This window comes from Phocoena phocoena, chromosome 10 (assembly GCF_963924675.1).
Source record: "Phocoena phocoena chromosome 10, mPhoPho1.1, whole genome shotgun sequence".
Classification (NCBI taxonomy): Eukaryota; Metazoa; Chordata; class Mammalia; order Artiodactyla; family Phocoenidae; genus Phocoena; species Phocoena phocoena.
Window position 1 is genome coordinate 105188268 of NC_089228.1, and position 14257 is coordinate 105202524.

Sequence of the window (14257 nt, forward strand, 5' to 3'; positions counted from 1 at the left end):
CAACAAATAAGCGATCAGGTTTAAGCACGCAAGTGGAGATCTTAGCAATTCTATGAAGAGCTGTATTTGGAAAAAGCCCAGCATTTTTAAGGCCCTGTCAAACCGTCTCTGGCATGAGGAAGCATATAATATACCGATAAGCAAAGCAGCTCACTGAGCCTGCAACTACTCAACCTGTGAAGCCCTGGCCTCCCTTCCCTACAGGACTCGCCACCGGGACAAGTAGGGGCTCCTCCTCTTAGTGTTGCCGTGGTAACTGGTCGTCTAACAAACAAGCAGGAGCAGAGGGGAAATGTCGACCACGTTTCAAAAATACACCTTTAGTACTCGGATTGCTGAGCTGTCTTTTTTTGTTGTTGTCTTTAAGGAAAAAAATTTTAGCAATAATTTCTATAGAACGAGAGACAAAAAGACAACTATCTTAACCAGTCATTGGTAGAAAAAATGCTCTATTCAGGGCGGCCCTAATGCTTTTGGCTCAAGAAAACACAGCGGAGTCTCGCCTACTAGCTTCTGGGGCCATAGGGAGTGTGGACGGGAGGTGGGCGGGGGCCATCCTGGGGAGGGACCCCCAGGGCTGAGTCTGCGTCCTTCTATCAGCAAGCATTTCCTACAGAGCAGCCGTCCAACACCAAGGTGTTGGTACATTTCTCCTGTGGGCAGAGCAGACTCAAACTTAGGTTTTACTTCCCTGAGAAACAGAACGGCACTTGGGCGCCTTCATGCCGTCCTTAGTGGTAAGCACTGAAACACAGGTTTCTCAGTCTTCATGCAAGAAAGAGTCCACATCAAACTGGACATGGCATTTCAGTAAATGTAAACACATTTCAGTCACTTTTCACATTATCGTCAGGGTCTACAGAAGACCCTGAATACCATTCTTCCTTTTGGAAAAAGCTCATCTGTCAATTAAATGTTTTCCTCAGGTGTGGGACTGAAGCCCCAATTTCCACATTCCTCAAAAGAAAAAGTAGGGGTTCAGTCAGCTGTTCTCTTCACTTGCAATGAAGCAACGTCTCTGGTCTTGGCGTCCTCACTCTTGGATGGAGGAGTGGCGGATGGGCCTGTGGAAATCCTCGGGGCTGCTGACGTGCTCAGGTAAGTCGTAGCCTCTCAGGAAATGTCCACTGTTTTGCTGAGCAAAATAATACAGCTGCCTGGCTAGCAGAGGTTCGACCTTTAGTGAAAGATTGAAAAAAGCTGTTACTGAGCTCTTTTAACTAACGTCCTGTAATAACCCTCCACATCTAAGGGTACAGTCAAGTCTAAAGCTAGGCGCTGTGACTCATCAAAACACGTCATACTGGGAGCCTCTGGAGAACTGACTTTCTGTGAGTCCTTGCATACACCAACCTATAAGCAGAATAGACTTAATTCTGGGTTTCAGTTGAAGGGAAAGGGAAAGATGGTACCTGTAAACCAGCCGCCGCTTGAAATTTACGTTAAACTAGGACTGAATGAAGCTAATCGGATAAAACGACCAAGTTAAAGGTAAATTTAAGGTAATCGGATAATTTAGGCCAATGGATTTATTTTTCCACATCTGCAGTTTGACGGGGATGAGGGGCTCAGTGATTTACAATTCATGGATGACCTGGTAATCTGTATGTTTCTAAACCAAAGATAAAAGCAAGAAAGAAGCAAAACCAAACAGCAGCAAAACTGCTACTGTGGAAAAAGAGAAGCTAACTGACCCAAGATTCCTCTAGTTTGGTTATTAGCGTGGACCGCATTCACCAGAAAGTAGCCAACATTCAGCTTTTCCTGAATTTGCAGCGCCTAAGAGATCCGAATGCTTTCAGCCAATCGATTGTGCTAGTAACGTGAGCCTTTATGTTATGTGACATAAAATGACTTGAGCGTCACTCATTTGTGGTAACTGAAGAAAACTAAATCCATAATAAAAGGAGCAGGACTCCTGGGTGCACACGCATCCATCCTCCATCAACGCGGGCTCACGGTCCCAGCTGGGGCTACGTCCTCACCAAGCCAGGCCGGTGTGTCCAAGCCCTGAGACTCAGACGCAGGGGCTCACCACCGCTTTCAGAGATGTTACTCACCAGGACCGAGACCATTTAGTCCTTTGACAGTTGTTAACAAGAATCAGTTATTATATCAATAAATCTATCGATCGCTGGAGAGAATCCATGAGAAAACTCTGAAGTTTGTGGGGACTATATTTCTGTTTATGGGTTGGTTGTTTTTTGATTTTATAATCAAGAAGCAGGGGGTGTGTGTTTAAGATTAGATAGTGTTTTATTTCAGATTTCAATAAGGAACATTATTAGATGTGCCACAATGTTCATTGCAGCTCTATTTACAATAGCCAGGACATGGAAGCAACCTAAATGTCCATCGCCAGATGAATGGATAAGGAAGATGTGGCACATGTATACAATGGAATATTACTCAGCCATAAAAAGAAACGAAATTGAGCTATTTGTAGTGAGGTGGAAGGACCTAGAGTCTGTCATACAGAGGGAAGTAAGTCAGAAAGAGAAAAACAAATACCGTATGCTAACACATATATATGGAATCTAAAATAAAAATGGTGCTGATGAACCTAGGGGCAGGACGGGAATAAAGATGCAGACCTACTAGAGAACGGACTTGAGGACATGGGGAGGGGGAAGGGTAAGCTGGGACGAAGTGAGAGAGTGGCATGGATATATATACACTTCCAAATGTAAAACAGATAGCTAGTGGGAAGCAGCCACATAGCACAGGGAGACCAGCTCAGTGCTTTGTGACCGCCTGGAGGGGTGGGATAGGGAGGGTGGGAGGGAGACGCAAGAGGGAGGGGATATGGGGATATATGTATACGTATAGCTGATTCACTTTGTTATAAAGCAGAAACTAACACACCATTGTAAAGCAATTATACTCCAATAAAGATGTTAAAAAAAATAAAATAAAATCTGACTTGAATTCTGTTATTATTTGATGTAACTTTTTACCTGTTGCTGCCCATTACCTGGGCCCATTAATAACCCTTGCAGGTATGTAGCAATACAGAGTCTTCAAATTTCAGATTCAAAAATCTTAAGTATTCAAAACTCTGTTTTCTGTGGCAAATTAATGCTACATGTTCTCTATCTAACCCTTTTTCTTTCCTTTTCTGTGAAAGATGTTTCCTTTGCACAGGTGAATGCGTCTTAAGCTCTGCTGAGAACATGACCGTGGCCTGAGCGACTTGACGCCCTTGAGAGATTTCACGCCTCCAAATAGCACATGGCCCTTGGTTTCCAAAAATTAAATAGTTTCTAAAAATCCAGAGATAAAAGAGGATTTGGGGGGACATTAGGAGGGGGCCTACAAAATACTCAAGTCAGTGGACAGCTTCCCACTTAGGAAAAACTTTCCCTTCAAGTGAAGATCAGCTGGTTGGCATTTTAAAAGCAATATTAAACGTGAAGAATTTTAAAGGGCAACTTTTAGCATCATCCTTTGAAAACCCTGTAAAATGGGAATATGACAATTTCCTTGAAAAATAAAAAAGATGGGATGGGTGCCGCCCAGGGCTGGAGGTCACCCCCAGCGGTGATGAGCAGATGTCCAGGGCTGGGAGGCACATGGTCCTTGGGCTGCACCCCTGCACCACTCACTGGACACCTTCCCTCCCTCCATCCCCCTCTGCCCAGGTCCCTGGACGCTTACTTCTCATCTGAACTCCTCTAAATGGGGCCCTGCCCCTGACGAGGGTCAGGGAAACTCAAACACCCGAAGGTGACTGGACACTCACGTGAGCAGTGATGAGCTTCCGTTGCCTCTGGGGATCTGGAAACTCTTCCCCGAAGCACAGCGTCACCTGGAACCTTGGCAGAGGCCGGCCATGGTGAGCAAAGGCTTGGAGCTCTGCAGAGAGTGCAAGAGAAACCGCTCAGAAAGCCAGCCGAGCGCTGGACGCGGGCTGGGGAGGGAGCCCACGCTGACCTGGAGGCCAGAGCAGGGGGGACAGTGGGAGCAGACGCAGGAGTGCGCACGCGCGTTCACGCGGGTCTCTCCCGCGGCCCCGCCTTCACTTCAAGGGGGCCACGCACCTTGCTCTGCAGCCTTGGACCCAGAGGAGGCGAGGGCAGCAGGAAGGGGTGAAGGAGGAAAAGGAAATGGAGCCGAAAGAGTCCCTCACACACGGAGAAAATGTGCTTTAAAATCAGACTTTTCTGACTTGAGCCAGGATGACTTAGAAACCTCATCTCAGAGCTGCCGAGCCCTCAAACCCGCGGTCCACGTGACTCGGGCACCGCAGAATCTGGGAGGCTGAGCCCATCAGGGGCAGCCGTGGGTTTGAGATGGGAGGGCGGCGTTGGATGAAGCGCCGGGCCCACCTTTGTGGATGCGTGTCCCCAAGGCGCCTGCGTTCACCCTGACGGGACACTGTCCCTGCCCACCCTCAGGCCTCCGGCTGTCCTGCTTGTCCTCTAGGGTCAACGTCAGGTCCCCAGCAGAAGTGCGCTCACGCAGGCGCTAGCCCCTGTGCAGAGCTGCGGCTGCCGCCTTGTCAGACGTGAGCCGCTGCGCGGCGGGGCTGTCCCAGCAGCCTGCGGGGCCTGAATGGGTGGATCTCAAAGGTTTCCACTGTTCTCTTCAACCGAAGAAAAGTTTCTAGCTCACTCACTGGACCATTTGACTTCCTGCTTTTTTCTCTTCCAGAATTCAAATCAAACCTAACCGACTTCGGCAGAACGTGTGCAAAGCTTCCACAGTGCGAGGTGGGAGGTGACACCCACGCCTGCCGCGTTGGCACAGTTCTCTGAAAAAGTCGGCCGAGTTGCCTGGTAGCTCGAGAATGTTCGCGGGAATCCGCGACTGTGGGGCTGGTCTGCACAGCTGCAGCCTTTTAGTTCACAGTTTCCTCCTTGAACCTCAGTAAACACTTCAAGATAAGAGGTTGCCCTGGGCACAGAGGAAGCAGCCAAGCCAGAGCAGCTCTTGGTCGCAAGCATGAGCGAGCACACCGCCCCGGGAGGCCGACTGCCGGCATCCCGCCTGCCAGAGAAGCGGGCCCCTTCCCTGGATGAAGCCCCCGGCCCAGCATGTCTTCTGCTTCCAAGACCCACGGCCTTGGAGGAGATCCAAAGGCAGGGCTCTTTCAGACCCCAGAGGTGCGGCCCTCGGCCCCTCCTTGGAGCCCCCCTCGGTCCACATGCTGGGCCCCAGGATGGACAGAACAGTCCGCTCGGAGGCAGCTCGCGGCTTGGGTCGGGAGGGGCTGCCTGGAGACCAGAGCCCCAGCTCTCCCTCTTCCTCCCGTTTTGCCTCTGGGGTAGGGTGGGTCATCCAGGGACATGTTTGTTTGGAGCAGCAAGAGAATTTGGAGGAGCCTGAGCAAATGTGGGCCACTTGAGCCCCAAAGGCTGAGCGAGTGTCTGGTGGTAGAGCTCACAGGCGCTCTGTGCTTCACGTGAACTGAATCACGAAGCAGCTTCAGGGAAAGGAGGGGCCCGTGACAGCCCAACGACATAGGGTGTTCCTGAGGACGCGCCTGTATGAGAAGAGTTAAGAATGAGGTTGAGGAAGGACGGGCAGTAGCCAGCAGGGCAACCGCTTCTCCGTCCAGAAGCAGCACTGTGAACGGGGACAGCTAAGTGGAAACTCTGGACCACCTTCCACCAGAAGGTGGCCGAAGGCCTCACAAAAGCCGGCCCAGGGCTGACTGAATTGTCATGAAATCAAAACTAGGAAAACAAAACCTACTGGTTCTGGAAAATGTGACTTGAAACCTAGAAACAACTCAAAGCCGTCTCATAATTTCCCCTCTGCAAAATCAGTTCAACACGCTCGCCGTGGTCCCAGCTGCTGGAAAGCATCTGCTCGGGGTTGATACGTCTCAGAACCACGGACGCTCACAGTGTACTTAGAACCCTATGATTTTTCTAGGACCCTTAAAAGAGCTGAAACACCAACAGGTGTGCTTGCTGAGAACACACTGGCCGGTGAAGTATGAAGCTTGTTAGTTGGTGAGTATTGGATGAATCCCGGCGCTTCAAGACCTCAGCCTGAACCACAGCCCCCGACAATCCCCCTCCACAGCCCTTCTGATGGGGCGGCAGGAGGACCAACAGGAGACCTACTCTGGGATCGGGCCCCGCGGGCTCAGGGCCTCACAGAAGGAAGACCTGCTGGGAGTGGCCTGCGGCCATCGCCCCCTGTGGCAGGCGTGCCGTCGCCAGCTCCATCCTCCCCAAGCCTCACAGGTAGGGCCCATTCCGGCAGACACACGCCACCTCACCTGATAAGAACTGCTGCGTGTCAAAGAGCTTGCAGGCCTGGTCTCTCTCCAGCTTGTTGGGCCGGTCGCTGCACAGTGCCAGGGGCCCGTCCCAGTAGACCCTGCTCTGGCACAGCCTCTTGGCGTAAAGCCCGTCGGGGGCCATCCAGAGGACCACGCCCCTTTCCAGGTGGCTGAGCAGCTTCTCGATGTTCTTCCTCTGGCCGTTGTCCTCCGGGTAGGGAAAGAGGACCTGGTCCAGGCTGCTGGCGTCATAGGTGTGGGCGTGGGAGAGCCGGCAGCCTTCGGGGCTGGATGTGGTCAGCTCTTTCACCAGGACTTCCCGGTAGTACAGGCAGATGTGGAGCCGGCAGTCTGCAAACACAGACCCGTCGGGGTCAGTGCTAAGGAGTCAAGGTGCTGGTGCCCACCAGGATGCCAAATGACTGCCCAGAGCAAAGTGTCCTTGGTGGGACGCTCGTAAGAAGGGGCCTGGGGGGCGGATGTTGAAAGGCCTTACGTCCCTCCCGGAGACTCACCCCGTGGTGGAGAAGTTCTGTACGAGTCTGGGTAATGTCCTCTAGCTCAGCATTTTCCAAATGTATGGGACATCGATTTTTGGGGGGGGGGCGGGAAGAGCACAGGGGCGGTGATGGCAACACTTAGGTCTAATACAGCGAGTCATGTGCCACCGAACGAAAGTTCATTTTAAGCACAGCAATCAGTTTTGAGTTTGGAAGAAGTAAACCCTAAGTTTAAATAATTTCTACCAGCAAAAAGAGTACAATGGTGTTTCAGAAAAAAAAAGCAAATATGTCCACATATCCAAAACTACCCTAAAATATCAATAGGATACCAGTTACATTAAAAAAATTATACACATCCAAGTACGCATTGAAGTTTTGGGAAGCATAAGCCTTGACAGTGGTGATCTCTGGGTGGTGGGACTATGACGTTTCTATTTTCCATTTTTTGCTTTTCTGATTTCTAAATTATTTTTCCACTGTATACGTACCACTTGTATAATAAAATTACCTCATGAGGGAAACGTCCCAAGCGTAAAGTCCGCTGAGACCCGCTTCGCTTTGTGTTTGAGTCTGAGGCTGGCTCTAGAACTGTGCTTCTCAAACACTAAACGAGATGAACTCATTTTTGAAACTTTGCTGATTTTAGAACCTTCTTTAAAATGCGACCCATGGACTGAAAGGACCAAGCCAGGTTTGCCAAGGGCCACTGACCTGAAGTGCCAAAGGGCTTCCCGAGAGGCAACAGCTCCCACAGTAACTGTGGGGTTCAAACCTGAGCGGGTGGCAGTCCTCTGATCAACGGGCCAGGCTGGTAACTAGTCTGTACTGCGCACACCCAGAGAAACCCACAAAAGCCTCTCATCCCTCAAGGGCAGGTTTTGAGACTCAAACAACCCACATCACTGCCTCAAGCCTCCTCTGTGACTCCTGCCGCTGTGAACCCCAAGGAGTGGGTGTTGGCCACTCGAGGTTTCATTTCATTGAACGTCATCAGAAATCACGAGGTCACGGGGATATAAATAGCTGTTTATTTCCTACTCTTCAGGCACCCACACAAGTCTTATGTGCTCAAGAAAAGGGTTTGAAAGTTCCTAAAAACAAACAGGCGTTTCTGCTCAGAAACCTCTCCTCCCTCCACTGTCCAGGAGCAGCTAAGAAGGAGGGCAGCAAGCTTCCCTCAGAGTCTCAGAACCAAAAGGAGCCTAACAGTGGGCCAGCTCCCCTGGGTGCAAGGAAGGGCCCCCAGCTCTCCTCTCCTGAAACCTTGAGAATTCAGCTTATGTTTTCTGTCGCTGATTTTCAAAGGGGGCAAGGTGAGAATTCTGCAGCTTAAGCTATCCATTTTCAATATACGCAAATCTCATTTTAAAGCAATCAGAACATTATCTAAAAAGTAAATCTACATACACTACACGTGCTCGGTAAACCTCAGGTATCTTCCTTAAAACAGGCGAGACCGCCGAGGTATGGGGATTCCTTTAGCGAAGAGACTCTAAGAGCCAGATCTGATCTGTATTTGTTTGCAAGACACATGATGCAAGGTGCTCCTCACTGAGGCACCAAGTGTGATGAGGACGGAGAACCCAGAGCTCGCGTCCCGGGACACCGATGGGGCCAACTGTTTGTTTGTGGCTAAGCCTGCAGGCCTCTCGGTGCTAACTGTGCTAACCTCGTTCTCCCAGCTGGGAGTCAGAGGCGTCCACCCGCTCCAGGCCCCAGCTGAGCTCACCAACCCCACGAATCCACCCAAAGGCGAGGGGACCCTCACAGACGCCGCCTCCGGGGAGCCCCACTCACCTGAGAGGGCCAAGGCTTCGGCAGACCTTATGCTTGGCTCTATGGGGATCCCGGGGGCCTGGGACTCGGGCGGGGCACAAGCATAAAAGGTTCCTGTCACCTGGCAACCTGCATTTGCAAATAAAAATCAGATGCGGCCTAGACAGAGCCCCTCGGAGGCAGAGGGAGCGGAGGCGGCTCCCTGAGGGGGGCCCGCGGGTCCCCGGGGGTGCACCAGCCCGGTGGGGGAGGGCCTGGGCCCTCGAGAGGCAAGGAGGCCGAGGTCCAGTCGGGAAAACCAAGGCTGAAGGAGGGAGGAGCCTTTTCACAGCCGGAGGGAAATTGGAGTCGCCCTCTGTCATTTTCTTCCTCCCTCCCTCCCTCCCTTCTTTCCTTCCTTCCTTCCCTTTTTTGCTAGTCAACACCTCCGCGCCTCACATCGTTACCTGTGTGTGTGTGCGTGCACGCTGAGAACATTTCAGACCTACTTCTCCTAGCAACTTTCAATACAGCAGAGCATTGCTAACTGTGCTCGCCAGGCTGAAGCCACAGAACGTATTCATCTCCTAACTGAAGTTTGTGCCGTTTGACCAACATTCCTCCGTCACTGATACGCAGGGTAACCGAGGCTCAGAGAGAGCGTGATTCTCCCCCGTTCACACAGCAAGTTCGCGGCAGAGCTGTGAGCCCAGGTCTCTCTACGTGAGATCTGACGCCCAACAGCCGGATCAAAACCCTGCCCGTGGCTTTGTCCGCATTCCCTTCGCCGCTGCTTCTGGAACCAGGAGGGGCTGAGCCGTGTCCCTGCCGGCACAGCTGCCGTGTGCTGTGTTAAATGTCAGCAGAGAAAGTATGTGGTAGAACCTGGTTGTGCGGGCGCGTCATCTAATGTCACTTATGCTTCAAGATATGTCCACCAGTCGATTCTCTCACAGCTCTAGGCGTTGTCTCTTCACCAGGGTCACTAGTTCAGCAGAGCTCATGCCCTGGACCCGGGTCTGAATTCCAGAAACCCGTCCAACGTCAGCTGATTCCCTCACTACAGTACGGAAAACAAACCTTCACTGCAAATCACTCTTGAGAAGCTAATACAACCAAATTCTCAGCCTTTTTGTAAACACGCCACTCAATACAAATCTTAAATAATGGCATACATCTTCAATCCCACAAGCCAAGAGTGACCCGGACCCGGCTGGAAAAAGGAGAAAATACTCCCAGGACACACAAGACCATCTGTGTGTTGACTGAGCTCAGGATTTCTATTTCAATAACAGCTCAAAAGTCCTGCAAGCTTGTGCTTTCCTGCACGAACGTACTGTGTGAAATCTCCTCTGCACTTAGCAAATCAGTGCTTTCGCTGAGAGATCTCATCCTGACGCCTGGGGAAGGCCTCCGGGGGACCACATCTAATCTAGTCCAGCGCCAACACCGACCGGGCGCCCTTTTGGGGAGAGCTTTTCTGTTTTCTTCATAGTATTTATTCATCCCCTTCTTACTATCACCTCTAATCCCAGTGACAACTGCCGTGGGCACACCACTGCCTGAGAGAAATCCACCAGCGCGATGATCTCCTGGTGTCCCTGTGGAGGGGTGCCTGGGCCCAGCTGCAGGACGCTGACTTCACAGAAGTGTAGACAGAGACAGTCAGCGTTAAGGGACAGTCTAGTCTTCTCTGGGAAGACTGACAAAACTGACTACTTTTTGCCCAAGATTAAAACATAAACTTTAAGATTATTCAGGAAGGCAGAAACATGTTAACTTATTAAGTAGCTAATTTAAAACATATAGCCAACCCGTCTGAAACCTGACACCCCGTCCTGCGTGGCCTGGCCCCGGAGCTGGGAGATCTGGAGTTGAACCCAGCCCTCACTCTCACCGTAGCTTCGGACACGTTGCTTGCATTCTGTGAGCGAATCCCTAGACAAAACAGGGCGGTTTTCAGGGGCCTGGCGAGATCCCTGCAATGCTTAGAGAAGGTTCCACGAGGCAGCCCGAGCCTGGGTCCTGGCACACAGCAGACCAGGCGTCAGTGAACCTCGGTGTCCTCCTCTGGGGGCCTTTTCCCTCCTTCACCGCATGCGGGGCCTTTCCTAGCGGCTCGGAGGAGGTGAGAGCCGTGGGACGGCACAGAGGACAGACCAGGCGGGGCCAGGCCCTCTGGCCACAGGAACTGCCCCAGCTCCCTCCTTACCGTTTTCACAGGCTGGGCCTTGCCAGTGGTGGCTGCGAGGCCCGAAGGTCACAGGACACTGGTACGGAGTCTCCGGGTGGGGCTGATCAGGGACGAACTCTCTCCAGCCTCGGTCGTGGGGCGGAATCATGTAGGTGTGAGCCTGCTGGAAGGGCCAGAGGGGAGCTGGGCGGAGAGCGACCAGCCCGGGGATGGCCTCGGGGAGCCCCCAGACTCCTCGGGAGCTCCCTTATCTTCCAAAGAGGCTTGGTGGAAACCCGCCATGAAGAACCAAAAGGCACAATGGAGACAGTGTTGTAAAGTGATGACCTATGTGAGGCTTCATCATATGGGTAAACCTGGCACCAAAGTACCGCAGGGAAATGTGCCTTCCTTTACCAGCACAGTGAATAAAACAGAGCTGTGATTCACATCAGAAGCGTCTGCAGGGATCAGCTGCCCTGCGGTTTCACATGATAAAGCCCTGCTCCCAAAATCTTGGACTCTAAGGTCGGTTTCCCAGATTTCAGAGTCTAACCGACAGGCAGACACACCCACCCTCCCCTCCCTAACTTCCAACCAGCAACACCAGGTGGAAACTGAGACGTTCATCCAATGACCCGGGATTTGGTTTGGCAGATTGACAAAGAGCAGAAACGGAGTTCTGCTGCTTTGCTTGTAGGTCTCTCCTGGGGCCTCGCGCAGACCCGCCTCCCCTCCTGGAAGCCCTGCCCCCCGCCCCCTGCACCCCCCCCCCCACCCCCGCCTCCGTACCTGGGCTGGAAGTGAGCAGTAAGGAGCCGGCATGCTGTACGGGCGGCTCATGGGCACCTGTGGCTCCTCCAGGGTCAGCTGCTTCGCTCCTGAGTGTTTGGGCCAAAGGGAGACGCACAGTGTTGAAAACGGGAACTGGAAGGGCTTAGAAAAATACCTGAGAGTTTAATTCCTAGAATGCAGAACACAGTACTGACAAGTAAGGTGTTTTTCTACAGTTTCCTTGGGCAATTATTTATCCAGGCCATTAAACTGGTTCCCACAAGGTCCAATGTACGTATGGAGCATAGTAGAGAAACAGACAACATAGTAGAGAAACAGTGCATGGCGGGCCTTGTGGCCTCGAGGGCTCCCCAGCGAGATGCGCGGCTAGTGAGGTCACCTAGCGGTTTGTTTAAACTGCAGATTCCTGGGCTCTACTCTGACACACACGTCAGAATCTTGGCAAGTGGGAATGTGAATTTGAATAAGCACCCCAGTTGACCATGGCACACTCTAAAATTACTATGAATGGTAACAATATTTGGATCACGAACGCTTCCCTTCTACAAAATGGCTAATCACGAGAGACTGATGGAGGAGTAAAGCTTCAAACAGCTTTTCCAGTTTTGGCTTGGAAATCTGGCCCGTATCGTAGTAGAAGTACTGGAAAGCACACACACATGCACGCACACAGGTAGAGACTTGGAGTCTGAGAAATTATTCTGCACTAGAACCACGAGAATTTCAATTTATGACCAGAGAACTTGGGCAAATCGCCTGTGGGCGTGAATGGGAGGCTGAGGCAGGCGCTGCAAGCAGCAGCAGAGAAAGGGACCCTCACAGTGAAAGCGAGGCGGCCCGACCCGGGAAGCCCACCTTTCTTGGCCCCCTCAGGCACGATCCTGTACACCTTGTAGGGCTCAGAGATGTCCAGCTGACTGCGCTCCACCAGCTCCTCGAAGTCGTTGCTCTTGTTCAGAGCGCATCGCAGACGCGTCTTCCAAGTAGGAGGGTCCGGCTTGTCGATGCCTTCCCGAAACTTGCCTTTAAATAGCGCCCAAGCCTGGTGGGAAGGAAGAGGGGAAAAAGTTAAAATCCAGGTCTTTCCAAAGAGAATCTGGGAATTGCATTTGTAAAGGAAAGAATGGCGTCAGGGGCTTCAGGTTCACACTGTTGCCCGAAACGTGGGACAGAAAGACAGCAGGTGTTTGTAAAAGGCGGGTGAGATCGGAGGACCCCTGAAAGGGCTCCGCCCACAGGGTCTGGCGCGAGTTGGCTTGGAAGCAGGGACAGAGCTGTGGGGTGAGGGCCCACCCATAGAGCACCTCTGGACGTCAGAGGATCTGAGGTATTCTGCACGCCAGTTCCCTGAGGAAGTCCCCTTCGCCTGCTCTGCCCACTGGTGGTAGGGCTGGGCCCTAATGCGCAGGTCGCTGGGTAAACTGCCCGAGGGGAAACAGGACAGCGACGCACACACAGAGGACAAGAGAGAAACCCCCAGACAGACCCTAGGAGGGACAGAGGGGAGCAAGCGGAAGGGAGAGAAACACAAAGGCAATGGGGACGGGAGAGAGACCCGCACAGAACTTTCCAGAGAGACTTGGAAAGAGGGAGTCAGACAGAGACAGTGAAACATTGGGAGACACACAGATGGAAGGACCAGAGAGGAGAGAGAGGCAGGAGAGTGAAGGCCGGAGACAGAGAGTGAGAAGACGAAAAAATACTCAGGGAGAGACGGGAGAGAACAGATGCAGAGGAGCAGAGACCAGACAGTGAGGGGCACAGAGTCCAGCACGCCCGCCGGCGTTCACAGGAGGGGAGCCTGAAACACAGACGCGTGTGGGTCAAGGGAGGCGAAGAGGGGTCCAGAGGTTCACAAAGAGGCTCCGGCGGAAACAGCGGTGCGGCCTTGGACCGCCCCTCTCCCTGGTGGGCGAGCCTCCGGCATCTGACCCTAGGGGTCTGCGCGCCCCACACGCTCTGACTGGGGACCCGGTCCTCCCTCTGCGAGTCACTAGAGAAGCTGAACCCTCTCCTTCTCCCAGGGCTTGGGGCGCTGGCCAGCCGGCGCTCCGGGGCGCCCGCGCGTCCCTCCCCGCTGAGAACCGCCGGCCTGCCGGCTGCGCACTGGGCCCGCGGAGCCCGGGTCAGGTCGGGACGCGCGGGCCGCTGCCCCCCCCCACCCCCCCCAAGCCGCGCCCCAGGCACCTTGAAGAGCGCGGCGTCCTCCTCGCGGTTGTAGTCTTGCTTGCCCGCGTGCTTCCAGGGGATGCGGAAGATGCTCTTCTCCTCGTTCTCCCACACCAGCCCCGGGTACTTGCCGCTGTCGATCTGGTCGATCAGCCACTGGCGGAGCTTCCCGTTGCCGCAGCTCACGGAGCTCATGCCGAACTCGCCGCCTCGGCTGCTGCCCTCCAGGTTCATGTCCAGCGCGCCGGCACAGTCCCCTCGCGCGCCCAAGATCCGCTCCTGCGCCCGCTCTGCGCTGCGGGGGAGAGGAGGGTCGCCCTCCGGCAATGACCACGAGGCCCCGAAGTCTCCGAGGCGGCAAGGCGCGCGCTACCGAGTCGGGGGCGGCTAAGGTCCCAAGAGAAGGCACCTTTCAGCCGGCCCGGCTGGTGCCCTGGGCGCGCGCCGTCCTGCCGCCTCCCCGGAGGCCGTCCTCCCACCCCACCTTCCGGACTCTCCATTCTTGTCACGCCCAGCAGCCCGCGCGCTGCTCAGACTTGCGGCTCTGGCCTTCGCGCACCCACCGCCCCCGCTCCCCATCCCACCGCCACCGCGCGTGACACTCTGCGCACTCGTAGTTGCTGCTCC

The 14257-nt window shown here is 53.5% G+C and overlaps 1 protein-coding gene across 2 annotated transcripts; it reads right to left on the minus strand.

Annotated features, from left to right (window-relative positions):
- Window positions 1-1029: 1029 nt before the first annotated feature.
- On the minus strand, window positions 1030-13913 carry IRF4 (interferon regulatory factor 4). 2 transcript variants are annotated; one of them, XM_065885486.1, is made up of 8 exons: window positions 13649-13880; window positions 12317-12503; window positions 11459-11547; window positions 10706-10847; window positions 8536-8643; window positions 6233-6586; window positions 3743-3855; window positions 1030-1177 (listed from the first exon to the last, which is right to left on the minus strand). In XM_065885486.1, exons 1-8 carry the CDS (start codon window positions 13862-13864, stop codon window positions 1034-1036), a joined length of 1353 nt encoding a protein of 450 aa, XP_065741558.1. In that variant the 5' UTR covers window positions 13865-13880; the 3' UTR covers window positions 1030-1033. The 2 variants fall into 2 exon arrangements, with proteins under 2 accessions (XP_065741558.1, XP_065741557.1); XM_065885485.1 differs by having other exon boundaries at window positions 1034-1177; window positions 10706-10850; window positions 13649-13913.
- Window positions 13914-14257: the final 344 nt, after the last annotated feature.

Bases quoted from the DNA above. Each gene is read 5' to 3' on its own strand.
- IRF4 (XM_065885485.1), bottom strand. From the start codon at position 13,864: ATGAACCTGGAGGGCAGCAGCCGAGGCGGCGAGTTCGGCATGAGCTCC. The intron at 12,504-13,648 runs GTGCCTGGGGCG...CCTTCCCACCAG, and splicing joins AGGACGCCGCGCTCTTCAAG to GCTTGGGCGCTATTTAAAGG. The intron at 11,548-12,316 runs GTGGGCTTCCCG...CCAAACACTCAG, and splicing joins GCCTGAGGGGGCCAAGAAAG to GAGCGAAGCAGCTGACCCTG.